A 13,239-nucleotide genomic window follows, 5' to 3' on the forward strand; every position below is an offset into this window, starting at 1 on the left:
TTAATATACCTATTTCTGAAATAAGGCATCACTAGACCATTTTCAGTACAAACAGTTAAATTTCAGTGACATTTCCCTTTTTAAAAAGAGCTGGGGCAAGAGCAAAGTTGTGCCTGCATGCATGCCCTGCGGTTTGCAGACGCATTGCCAAGTTCCTCCACCTGACGTCGCATGGAAGCATTAAACTCTCTCTCTGCAGCAGAAAGACCTAAGCGAGGTTTGTGGATCAATACTAGTGATAATAGCAATATTTCAGTTCAGCACTATCTTGACAGTAGAAATTAACGTTTCTCTTCTTACAGTCAGGCCTGTATTCTTATCTCAGTGCACAAGGGTTTACGAGCCTAATCTAAAATCTGCTGAAGTGAAAAGAAATTGTTCCTTTTAATGCTATCTGTTTCAGATCAGTCCAAATATTTATTAACAATATTTACAGTGCTAGGCATCAGCTTTTGTACTTTCAGGATGAAAATAACCCCTAAAATTACTGGTGAACTCTTTTACAGTTCTTTGTGTAACTTGTAAAATATATTTCTATGTAATTCTAAGCATGGAATGATGATTGGACTGTGTACACACACCACACAGCCCTGTCAGCATTTGCACAAACTCTTAGTTACTATCAGCCATGCTAACTAACATCGCCTGCTGAAAATTAAGTCACGCTGGTTTTAGGTTATTTCTAAATGCTAAACACATCAAGCACAAGAAAAATACAGCAACTGGGAGTTTTTTGTCTTTATCTTCTAGTATATTGTTACAAACTACTACAGCCAGAAAAAAATAGATAAAACAAGCCTCAAAATCTCAATTCATGTGAATGCAAAGCTGTACAGACTGCACTGTACATTCAAGCATCTGGGGACAGTTATCTTCTGGAAAGTGAATTCCTGAACTTTGTACCACTTTGTGCCCATCAGGCAAGTAAAAGATCACAGCAGACGTACCTCTAGGCTTTCCAAGGGCAGGAGAGTTTGCACCATGTATTGTAAATCCTAGCAGCTTAATTGTGGCTTTCAGGATTTGCTTTCCTCACTAATAGGAATTTTCTCCCTATGCTGAATCTTAGTTCTTGTAAATTGTTTTTTGTTTAGTGTGCACTTTGTTCAGTCTCTCCAAACAAGATATTCTCTCTAGGCATTTCTTTGTCTGACATAGCTGAATGCAAACCAGATTTAGACATTCAAATCAGTACTGTTTAGGTTCTTTGAGTGACAGGTTCAATTTAAAATAATTTATCCAGCTTTCACATAAACAGTAAACACACTTTTTGATACTGCCTAATCTAAAAGCTGAACCTTATACAAAAATTAGCAAGAAAACAGAGTCAGGTGGTTTTTTTTTAAATTGAACCAAATATTTCTAAGAATGAGGTGCCTCCAATAAAAACATTTTGCCAAGGTCAAATGTTGCAATAGTACCTGAGTAATAATGCATTGCAATAGATGAGGCCTTCACTTTTCATGTTAAAACCACTATTTACTAATAAGCAGTTACTTTTGACAAGGCAATTGCTTCTTACCTTCATTGAAAAAGCAACCCAAATAATTCCATGTCATTTTGCTCTCCTTCTCACTGGCTGCCCTCTTGGCAATACACCACATTGGTGTCCTTGAAACAATTCCACACTTGGGACAGCAGTGATCAGGGTGAGAATGCAGGCAAAATTGTCCCAAAGCTGGGATTTTTCAGATTTAGTTCAAACCACCACATTAAGCTCTAGAGACAGCCAAACCTCTGGCGAGCTGTATGGCTACTGGAGCCTGAGGAATGCACCCTGCCAACACCACTGACCTGCCTCTTAGTTTATCACCATCTGCTCTGTAATGCAGCCTGCCTTCTGCCTCCTTTTCCTCCTCAGCCTTCACGGTAACACTACCCTCAACAGCCTTTCTGTCTTTCTTTCCAATTAATTCTGGACCTTTTTCTCACCATCCTGCACACCTCTACAAAACACTCGCTTGAGTCAGCAGGGGACCACCTTGCTTTTTCATTCCCCTCTCTCCCTAGCAGAGACTCAGAACTGGCACTCTTTAATTGAAATGCCAGGAAGAGCTGTGGCTTAAAATAAATGGTCACAGGATCTTGTTTATCTTGCCTCAACCATCCCGTCCGAGCCTGCTATGACAGCGTGGAGTGTGGCTCCTCTGGGACATCAAGCATACAGCAGGCTAAAGCAGCAAGTACATGCCTTGATGGTGTTAAATCATAAATAAAATAGCAGCAGCAGGCACCTCCTCTGAGCATAAAAAAGCAGAAGCCTCCCTGTAACTCATTTAAGTCCTCTCTTCAGAAGCAAACCCTCTCCATTAGACTCCTGAAATCTGCTTTACTTCAGGGAGTACAGCTCTTCAACCAAGCTCAGAAATTAGTCTGGCAACGCAGTCCCCTGCAGCAGAAATCTCCAGAGCACGCACAGCATGAAAAGCATTGCCCACCTGCCTTAAGTTTAATTTCCTCCCTCAGCATTCACTGGAGTTCGGCACCACTGGCACTTGTGCGTTCAGCCCTTGGGGTAGGCGATAAGACAACCATACCACCAATGTGTGAAGTGCTTGGGAAAATGTTTTGAAAAAGACAAGGGGGAAAATCAGCATCCCACTTCTCTGCTGGCACAAGCCACTTTTAGCCTGCTTGTGTTGATGGCCCTGAAACGCTGTGCCTTGCTGGTTCTAGCGTAGATAACAGGTGTGAGCAAGGCAGATGCAGGGAAATATCCACAAGCATGAAATTAGGAGCATCAAGTCGGTAAGTGTGAAGGTAAAAAGCAGTGATGGAAAAGGGGTGATCCACAATAAGGTTGCTGGCAATCTGACTCCTCTCTAAGGTGCCAGGTGGCAACCTGCCCTTGACCATCAAAACAACCTAGCCAACAAATTTGAGGATGAAAGATATAGGGAAGACTTTTACCACTACTCTCAAGTTTCCTCACACATGTATTTCATGAGCACCTATTTCCAGGTAAGATATTTACTGACACAGTCAGGTAGCTGTCTGTTAGTCTGCTGTGAGCAGGGTAGGTATATGTTGCATACTCAAATGTTACAGGACTGATATGAAGACTAGTCTGGGACTCACCCATTTTGGAAACATGCAGATTTCTAAGTTCCCAAGTTTTCTTAATTTGTGCATTTAGAGTTGGCAAACAATAACACAAGATATATTAAACTGCAGAATGGTTCAGTTGTTGAAATTTTTGCACTTTTTCAAACATGTCGTCTTAGATGCAGGTTCCGATTGTCCTGGCAAATGATGAAATGATGGCTTTCATATATTGCAGTGAGAGATGCATTTATTTTATACACAGGCTCATCATCAACTTTAAAAAGGACAGCTAGCACTGTCATTATTTTCACAGGGAAAGTACATTTCCCCCCCTCTTAATGTTCATATCTAACAAAACTTTTTTTCCTTCAAAAGTACTGCTGTGTATATCACTAGGTGCACGCTTTATCTGAAGGAGTTGATTTTCTCTCCTCACTCAGGTTGATTATGTGTCTGAGCACTAACTACAATTGCTGATAATGTGCAGGAGAGCTGTGTGCGTGGCATTCATTGGTGAAGACTAGACATCCCTCCCTGACACCCCCTTCCCCTCCCTGTCCACTGACACTGTAATTGTCAGTTTTCCTGAGAGTGTGAGGCAGGGGATTAGCTGTGCTTCACGAACTCCGGCAGCTCCATGCCCGTGTGCAGGGTAAGTGCTCCAGCCTTCTCCAGGGCGAAGGCCGGGTAAGCAGCATCAGTGAATTTGTGCCTAATGGTGAACAGCACCAGTCCTCTCTCTGCATTGAAGAACAACAGTCTGCCGCCACTGTAATCCAACAGGATGCCAATCCTAGTTGGGTGTTCTGTCACACGAACATCGCTCATCACACCGGTGTGAAGAAATCTGTAAAGAAAGCTACAGGAAAATGGAAAGCAGAGTACAGTGAGCCTCCTCACGGTGATTTACCAGAAATAACCTACCACTTAATTCCCACTTATTAACAGGTGGCTGCATGCAGCAGCGTATCATGTGGCCAAAGCATTTTGCTCAGTACGTAAGCAAAGCGAATGTGGCATTGCTTCAAAGCCCTGCCTGGCATGCTGATGAGCCCTTTCACTTGGCATTTTTGGACTCTCAGGATAAAAGCAGACTTGCTGTAATCATATTCATCTATATCTTTCTTATTACATGTCTTTGTGGGGATTTAAGCATGAGCTCTGCTTTGGCAAAACCCTTTGCATCTCAGATGTTTCATTTAGGCAGTTATGGTCATGCATCTATATGATTTCACACTAAAAAAGCACATTTGTTTAGATCAAGAGCACCTTTATGCCATTAACAGGGTTATGCCTTACAAACCTCCAAGCAGCCTGGCACTGGCCCACTGAAGACTACTCCAGTGCCCAGCAGTCCTGCCACAGTGGCAGGTGGGTGCCTGTTGCTGTGGAGAGCAAGGCATGAGAAGGCATTCCCTATGGAGGCTTGACATCTCCTGCAAATGGATATAGACTCTAAAAAGACTGCATTTATGGAAATAAATACATTTGCTGGGTTTTTGTGAAGCAGTTCAGGATATGAGCCTGGAATGACAAAGCAGTTGCAAATGAGGTTTTTAAGTTTTATTCACTGGCTGGGTGAAGGGCAATATATTGGTCTGTTTGAGATTAGTTTTATTTTTCAAGATGCTTTATAAGATTTTTTTAATTAAGAAGAGGTCTAAAGTTCCCCTGCAGTTGCCCTTTTCTTATTACTCAAATTTGCAGAAAGAAAGCAGACAGATCCTTTCTGCTCTCATGATTCTTGAAGCTGGCCAGCTTTATTTACATGAAGTACAAGTGACTTCCCAAGCAGCTAGGCTGACTCAGCTTTACCTGGTTTGTGTAGGACAGCACCGCATGCACCAGGAGGTATCACTCAGCCCCAGGACACTGCTCCGTGACGTTGCCTCGTAGACAATCCCAATCCTGTAGCTTCTGCAGGCAGTGACAATAGTTTCCCAGTAATGACATCCTCGAGCAGGCAGCAGTTCACCCAGGACTGAAGGAAACCTGTTTGTGGAAGAGGTGTGCAGTAAAGTGAGTGTGGTGGTAGACCAAGCATAATGTGCTATTTCTTACAGTCATGTCATGCAGCTGCATCTAAAATTACTAATGGATTGCACTCTGTTCTTCTAACTGCAGGGTTTGTTGTGGGTTAGCCCTGGCTGGCAACTAAGTCCTATGCAGCCACTCGCTCACTCCCCCCCAGTGGCGGGGCGGGTGAGAGAATCAGAAGAGTGAAAGTGAGAAAACTCGTGGGTTGAAATAAACACAGTTTAATAGGACAAACACAAAGAAGGAAACTAATAATAATAATAATAAAAATACAAAACAAGTGATGAACAGCACAATTTCTTATCACCTGAAGTCAATACTACACAAGGCACACAGCTGCCCAGCCTCCCAGCCCACAACACACAAGAAAAGCAAGACAAGTAGTTCATTCACCACTGCCCATGGGCAGGCAGGGGTTCAGCCGTCTCCAGGAAAGCAGGGCTCTATTACACGTAAGGGTGACTTGGAAAGACAAACGCCATCACACCAAGGTCGATGCTGCATAAAATCCCCAGCTGCTATGCAAGACCCTCAGCTGCTGCACAAGACCCCCAGTTGCAAACAGGACATGACATCATATGGTATGGAATATCCCGTTGGCCGGTTGGGGTCAGCTGTCCTGGTTGTGTCCCTCCCAGCTTCTCACGCGCCCCCCGCCTTCTCATTGGTGGGGCATTATGAGAAGCTGAAAAGTCCTCGACTACATAGCAACAACTAAAAACATCAGTGTGTTATCAACATTGTTTTCATCCTAAATCCAAAACACAGCACTACTCCAGCTGTCAGAAAGAAAATTAACTCTGTCCCTGCTGAAACTAGGACAGGGTTTTATCAAACATTTGAATTTCATTACTGAGAGTCATTTCATCTTTGCACTGAGATAGACTCATCTTGAGGATTGAAAACTATGCAACTTTACTGAAAAGTATATGAAGCTGATAAAAGGTGGAAAAGGTGACTTTGGACGCAAAAAATACTTCATATTTAGCAGGATTTTTCAAACTAGAAAGCATAGCTGTTTTAAGTAGAGACAGGGACAAACATCTTGTATGCATTCAGCTGTAACAGTAAAAAAAAAATGCTTAAACCAGAAATACATAATTACCTTTTAAGAAGTCATACCAGTATGGCATAACTTATACAAGTGGACCTGTGCTTGTGATGGGACTGATATCAGTATATTAAAAAAAAAATCACATTTGCAATGGATGGAGCTAGTTGGCTACAACCATTCTAACATATCCGAAGAGCATTTCCTAGTTCTCCAGAGCCACAGATGCTTTGGAAAATGTTACCAATAATGCCCTTAGTAGAGGAGTGAAGTAAAAGGATGGATTACTTCTATTCACAATATTTTCAAAAGTCAGCCCACAAATCTTGCCTTTTCGGGGCAGCAACAAGTTGTTTTGAGACTGAAGTGCTCTGAAGGATTAAGCAGTGACCATGGACTGAGGCAAACCCAGCAGTCCCAGTAGGAACCACTGCCTTTGCCTTTCTGGAAGGTCCTCAGTGCGACACTGAACCCTTCCCAGCACCTATATCAGTGCTGCTACTGGCTTTATTGAGATATTGCAGTGTTTGAAAGGGGGGGGTGTGTGTGTCAATCACACAATGTTCAGGGGCTACATGACTGAAACGATTCAGTTTTTCTACAAAATTAGTTAGTGCCATGTGAAAGCTACCTATAGGTAAAAATAAGAGTGAGGAACCCACCCTGAACCCCGCAGGGTGGTCATGCTCATCTTACTGCTACTCACCCAGTGAATTTGGCTTTCTCAGGAAGGCAGATCACCGTTGCATTGGAGGAGATTTGCAAAGCAGGATGGGCTGTGTCACTCAGCAGGCGAAATCGAGTCCCTGGTACAATTCATGACAAAGAAACACCAGTTCTGAGAGGCTGGCAGCATTAATACAAGATGAATCATAAAATATTAAGCAACAATTACTGCCATCTTAGCTGGACAGAGTTGTGTCTGCTGGTAGGTAGGAACAGCAGAAAATTGGGTGCAAATGCAAGGACTCTCCCAGGCTGTGCCTGATTGGGATGGCAGTCTATTATTCAGAAATATAGCTAGTTGATAACGATGTCTTCGGTATTCAAGAAGGTTGAATACTTTCCAATCAAGTGGTTTTTCAAAATAGCAAATTTGAATTTTGAACATGGTCTGGAAGAACCATACATGATTTAACACTATTTATCTGTAAACCTTGAAGTTTAAATCATCCATTACATTTTAAAGCTGCTCTGCATACTTCCTCATCCCTGAATCTCAAAGTCCATATGGTTTTAATTGCAGGGGTTTTTAAGATCATGGCATCTTTTAACAGAATATGCTCTGCCAAACTCAAGCAAACTGAGATCCCTGAAGAATATTTAATCATTTCATATCTCTGACAGAATCAAATGTTTTTGCTGCTGAGGTCACATCAGTTTTACATTGACATAAATCTACCAACTTCAAGAGAAGCAGTCCTTGATTGTACTAATTTTAAGCAGATAAAATACAATCCCCTTCATCTCAATAACTTGCTTACTCCCATATCAGAAATTTCAGTTATGACTTCCAGAGCAAAATACCATCTTTGGCCTCTTTGCCCCTCCATCCCATTGTTTTGACATCAGAAAATGGTGATCTACCTTTAGTTGAGATGAGAGCTGCTTCACTTTGTTCGCTTGTCCCAAATGGGTTGACAGCTCTCAAGTAGAAGAAATAGTTCACATTGGGCTCCAGGGATACTTTCATTTCAGGTCTCTTAATACCAGCAAAAGATCTGTAAATTTTGAAGATTTTCATACATGAAAATGTATGCAGATATCCAAACCAGGACAGAATAATTTATGCGAAGAGCTAAGCCACCTAACAATATTGTTGACTACTGAAACAACAGGCACCATAGAGCAACTCCAAATCAGAAAGGTGAACACTGTTTTCACAAACAACTGGGTTATGTAGGAGCTTCAGCATTTTACTTGAGGGATCCTCATTACTTTGACAAATTTTCAGCCCATTGTTCCTGTACTACTTTCTCACTCAGTGCAGTCATGTGGTGTAATGCTCACTTCATGTTCATTTTGCTGCATAAGTCATCACATAAAATGCAAGCAGCAGAGAATCAAATTCTCCTCCACCTCCTGTAAAAAGGCTGCATTACAAAATGAACATGCTTCTGAAGAAAAAAAAAAACCTTTGTAATTAATTCAGTTGCATGACAGTGAATGTGCTTGTTGTGTTTGTACTGATCCAAAAGAATGGATACCCTTATCTGAGACCGCACAGAAACTGCATTTCTTGTTATGAACTCCTTGTTCACAAATTGTTCATCAACAAAGTTTTGGCTCTGTCTCCCTCATTGTGCTGTGAGCTCTTAACAAGCTGGTTTTGCAAAAGGCAGCAGCACTGAACTGCTTCTGCACAGTGTCCTGCTTTGACTATGTCTCCCCTTTGTGGTGCCTCAAAAGCTCCAGCCCTCACATCCTCCACTGCTGATGTCTTGACACACTGCAGGAAAGCGAGAGTCAGCACCCACTCAATCTGCTTCGCAGGCATTTTGAAGTACCAGTGAAAGCACTCTGGATGGCTAGAAAGATGCCAATTTTATTTTCTATATTGTCAGGCGTACAAAAGATTGGCTTAACAAATTCTCATACAACAAATCCTGATTTTCCTCATTTTTGCCTTGTATGATAAATGCAAAGCCAGACAGCAGATACCCACTGCATTGTACACCTGCAGGTAAAGACTGTTTATCTGTATAAATTAGACCATTGCCTCCCAGAAATGCTTACAAGAATCTTTAAGGTAAGTATTTAAACTTTCAAGGGCAATGCAGGTGTTTTGAGATGACCCCTCCATCCTCTGCATTGAAAGACGATCACCTCGATAGTGTGAGGAAGGGCTGGATGCGGGAGTCTTGCTCTGTTCTCCAGCAAACTCATGAACAGGAGACGTGCCTTTGGAGAGCATGCAAGGCACCTTCTCTTCCACCTCAGGTTTGAGAGTGAAAGCCAGGATGGTCTCCCTCCTCCAGGTAATGTCCCTATGGGGACTTAGATTAAACAAATTACCTTTTCCAGCACTGATTACTGTGGCTCCAGAGGAGGTAAGGCAGGCAAGTCAGCAGTCAGATCAGATCATTGCTATTCATTTGCAGTGAATGTTTTTCTGCGTATGTCCCACCAGAGAGCAGTATAATCTGAAGAATGATCAGTGCTCATCCATCAGGATTTTTTACACGCCTGTCTCTGCTGCATTTATCATATGAAGGTAAAATCCCACAGCCCTGCACACACCAAATTCCTGCAAACACCACATACAGCACTGCATCTAGGAGAATGGCATCCTGAGGGAAGACTGGTGTATCATCCTTGTCTCAGTACATCCTTTTGTACTGAGAGCTGTTGTTAAAAGTGATTGAAAGCATTGAGAAAAAGCACTGGATGCTCCTGTGACTTTTTTTTTCTTCTTCAATTTGAAAGAATTTCAGAGAGTTTGGGGCTTTTGTGTGATCAGTGTGGGGTCATGCCACCTTTAAGAAATGTGTTACATTAATGCTGGAACTGATGCAGTAAACAGAAGCAGGTTGCCCAGACAAGGTAGCAATTGCACGATTTGCTTCAGCCTCATGACTAACCAAAGCCCCAACCACAAGAGCACTTCAGCAAGGCACCAGGAGTTCAGCAGGCTGGTCGGTTCTTACTGAAAGGTTGAGGGAAGAGGTGCAACCTGATGAGTTGCCTGATGAGAACCTGAGACTTTTAGACTTGAAAGAGGAAAAAGGCTCATTTTGGTATAGGGGACAAGACAAAAAGGAAAGATGAGCCGAAGTAAAATACAAGATGGGAACAGAGCAAGGAGGCAGCTATAAAAGAAGTGAGAGGAAAAAAAAAAACCAAACCCACCAAAAAACCTGAAGATGGAAGCAGAGGCATGGGAAAAAAAGTGGGCACCTAAGCTTTGAAGAAATTTGTCCATGCTTCCTAGACAAGTCTCACCCAATCTGTTCCTTAAAAGCACCATCCTGACATTTTTGGTGTGAATCTGAAGCACAGACCACTAGAAAGAAGTTTTGAGCCAACAGTTACAAGTGAGGTGAAGGGAGGATATGCTAAGTGATTTATCGGAAGCTGTTTGTGCAACATGTAGATCAATGTCTCTTAAGCACAGTGATGCCCTCTATATGGCTCGTTCTTCTGTCTTCTGGAAAATGTCATGTAAGTCAGTGTCCTTCCAAAGAAATTAGGAGACTTTCTTTTTCACTATGTGCTATTTAACTGATGGTCAGTTAATAAAACACAAAATTTTTTCTAAGTACAAGTGGACAGGTACATTGTGGTCTAATACCCAGGGTATTCATCTTCTGGAGTTTGGATCACAGAGCCTGGGTATTCAGAAAAGAGTTTGGGTCCTGCCAATTGCAGAATAGGGTCAGCCATCAAAGTTCAGACCTGGGTATCTTTTAAATCTGAAATTCTCTAAATCAGAATTTGGTTGCATGTTTAAATCTGAGAGCAGTAGCATGCCTCTTTTCAGCTGTAATAGTGAGACAGAAAAGTCTGGAGTTTAAGCAGATCTGGTCAGTAAAACAGTGATCAGATTTTCGAATAGCATTCTCTGCTTGGTAATCTATTTTAGCCAGCTTTAAGCTGCCTAAGAGTAAGAGCCCATCAATTTTAGCTACGATTAAGGCCTAAAAAACAGTCCCGCTGCTGCCAACTAATGAAACAGAATATGCCAACAAGAAGACATTTAATTTGCAAGACTCTGAGCCAGCTCCAAGCTCACAAGAGGCTGCGTGCAAAGAAGAAATAGATCTTGCTATTGTCTCTCTTTCTGTTTAGAGGATAGGTGATGGAGGAAGGAGAATACTGAGGGCTCCCCAGCAATCACTGTAGTTTGTCATGCTTCAGGCTGACCCACTAATAAAAAAGCAAGGATGAGGAGAAAGTATGATTACTGCTTAGCTTACAGCATACAGGTTATGCACAAGAGAATGGAAGGGAAAATGCATCCTGACTGTGTTGGGGGAAAGTCTGTTTCATTTCCAAGTTCTTGTAACAACCATTGCAGCTAGATCTTCCTTAAGCTCACCTAAAGTATTGAACGACATAATTTTGGTCATGAAAGAAAGAGAAATCCACCTACATTTTTTATGTCACCTATTTTTCACTTTAAATACACCTGCCCACTTTATACATGATTGGAAATGTAATAATGTTATTATGAAAGCACGAGACATCCTACCCTTTAACCTAAATGTTATCATATTTGCACTGTCCCTACAATGCCTTGGTATCATGATACAAAATTCAGTGCATAGAAATTCAAGAAATATTTGAAGTCTCAAAATCCAGTCTCCAAATTTCAGGTACATGCTATTCAAAGCAGAACAGAAAGGTGTTACATGTTTCTTCACCTTTAAATTGCCAAGGGATATTATAGTAGCAGCCGTGTGTTAAAGTTGTGATGTTCCTGGGTTTAGGGATATCTGATGCTGTATTTTGGTGCATGTTTCTCTCACCAATATCCTCATTTATTTCAAGGAAACAACGCCTAGAGGATATTTTTTTAATATTTGCATGAACCCAGCAAATTATTTGCTTTGCAGTGATTCAGAACGCCCTCTATACCATAATTGTCATCTCCACCTCCAAGATCCCACTGAAACAGCACCTGCAAACCTGTGCTGGTACCACCAATGTGGAGTTAGAGCTGAAAGCATGCAAGCTTCTCAAGATACGTGTAGAAGCACACAGAAGGGTGGTACCATGGGTGGAAAAAAGTTCTTGGAGCTAAACATAAAGAACAAATAGCTCTGAGTTTGCTCCCAGCTGTGTTGCATGCTTCCTTTCCTCTCCTCTGTCCCAGGTCTGGCTGTGTTGGGGTTAGATCACCAAAGTACCACCTGCAACGGTCCTCATGGCTATCTGAGATGGCAAGCTCGGCGCAGCCAGAGGGAAGGAAGATTCCCTGTTTTTCACACCTGAGCTGGCAGGACAGTCATGTGAGCAATGCAACAGGAGGGAGCCTGGCTCTCCTTTTTCCAGCATTAGACCTGCTCTATAAGTAGACAGAAAATTTGGGTTGCTAGCAATGCCAGTCTTGCATTGGCAGAGCGGATGACACTCAGTTACTTCCACTTTTACGAACTCACTGCATACTGTACTAATTTCTGCCTCCCCAAGTCTTACAGATTTCTCATGATGTGATACATGGTTTCCATCTGAACAGCCCACACACCTAATCCCTGGACTACATTTCTCACAGTTTTCCATCTTCCACCCACAGCTCCATTGACTTCTCAATACAAGGAGGCTGAATGGTGAGAAAATAGCAGAGCTCTGGAAACCGAAGGAAACATTTCAAAGCCTCATAAAGATTCTGGAAACAGAATCAACCCAAGAAGTAGCTTTAAAACCACAGCAGCAGGCCAGGGACTCATTGTTGCAGAAGATTTAAGATGGTTTTATATGAAATGATGTCCCTCAGGTGGCAAGCTGGCAAGGAGAGAGAACCCAAAATATAGAATTTTTTTTAATGGTGTTTAGAAGGAAACTTTTTATCAGGACTTATTTTGAGATGTTCTTCAAATTCTCTCCCTGGGGAGCTGAGACTGCTCCAGGACTGCTCCAAGGACTTCCCTGGAGATTTTCAAAAGCCACCTGGGCAACTGGCTTGAGCAGGGGTGTTGGACCAGATGACCTCCAGAAGACCCTTCAAACCTCAACTATCCTGTGGTTCTGTGACATGCCAAAGGCTACAGGGGGCCAGCCCAGACCAGGGCCTCCACACACATCTCCAGCTGTTTGATGGGAGTATTTCTCCCTGCCTGCTCCCTTAGCGGTGTCCCTTGCCCTGGATGAGCTCCCAAAACAACATGTGCAAAAGCAGCTTTGTGGAACGGGATGGACCATGCTGCCTTCTCCAGGGCTTCCCTTGGATGTCCTTCCCCCGCCTCTACTTTCCCACTGTGCTCCCAGCAGCAGTTTTAAGAAATTTGCAGGGCTGCTGAGATATGTGTTTGAGCTCCCACCCAGGGACTGGGAAATGGCTCAACTATGGGGCCACTGCACGCAGGGGAGGCACAGGCTGTCTGTCAAGGGTTCCATGCTTGGCTGGTCTCCAAGATAAATGTTGCTCAGGAAAACTTGTTGGAGGA

At 42.6% G+C, this 13,239-nt stretch overlaps 1 protein-coding gene across 1 annotated transcript in view; it reads right to left on the reverse strand.

Moving 5' to 3' along the window:
• Positions 1–3,274: 3,274 nt before the first annotated feature.
• CMYA5 (cardiomyopathy associated 5) overlaps positions 3,275–13,239 on the reverse strand; it is a 49,655-nt gene continuing 39,690 nt past the window's right edge. Inside the window, exons 10-13 of the mRNA XM_054810572.1 lie at positions 7,721–7,854; positions 6,840–6,939; positions 4,861–5,037; positions 3,275–3,904 (exon numbers count right to left, since the gene is read on the reverse strand). Of these exons, the coding sequence (XP_054666547.1) occupies positions 3,652–3,904; positions 4,861–5,037; positions 6,840–6,939; positions 7,721–7,854 (664 nt within the window). The 3' untranslated portion in view covers positions 3,275–3,651. The remainder of the gene's footprint in view (positions 3,905–4,860; positions 5,038–6,839; positions 6,940–7,720; positions 7,855–13,239) is intronic.

This window comes from Grus americana, chromosome Z (assembly GCF_028858705.1).
Source record: "Grus americana isolate bGruAme1 chromosome Z, bGruAme1.mat, whole genome shotgun sequence".
Lineage (NCBI taxonomy): Eukaryota > Metazoa > Chordata > Aves > Gruiformes > Gruidae > Grus > Grus americana.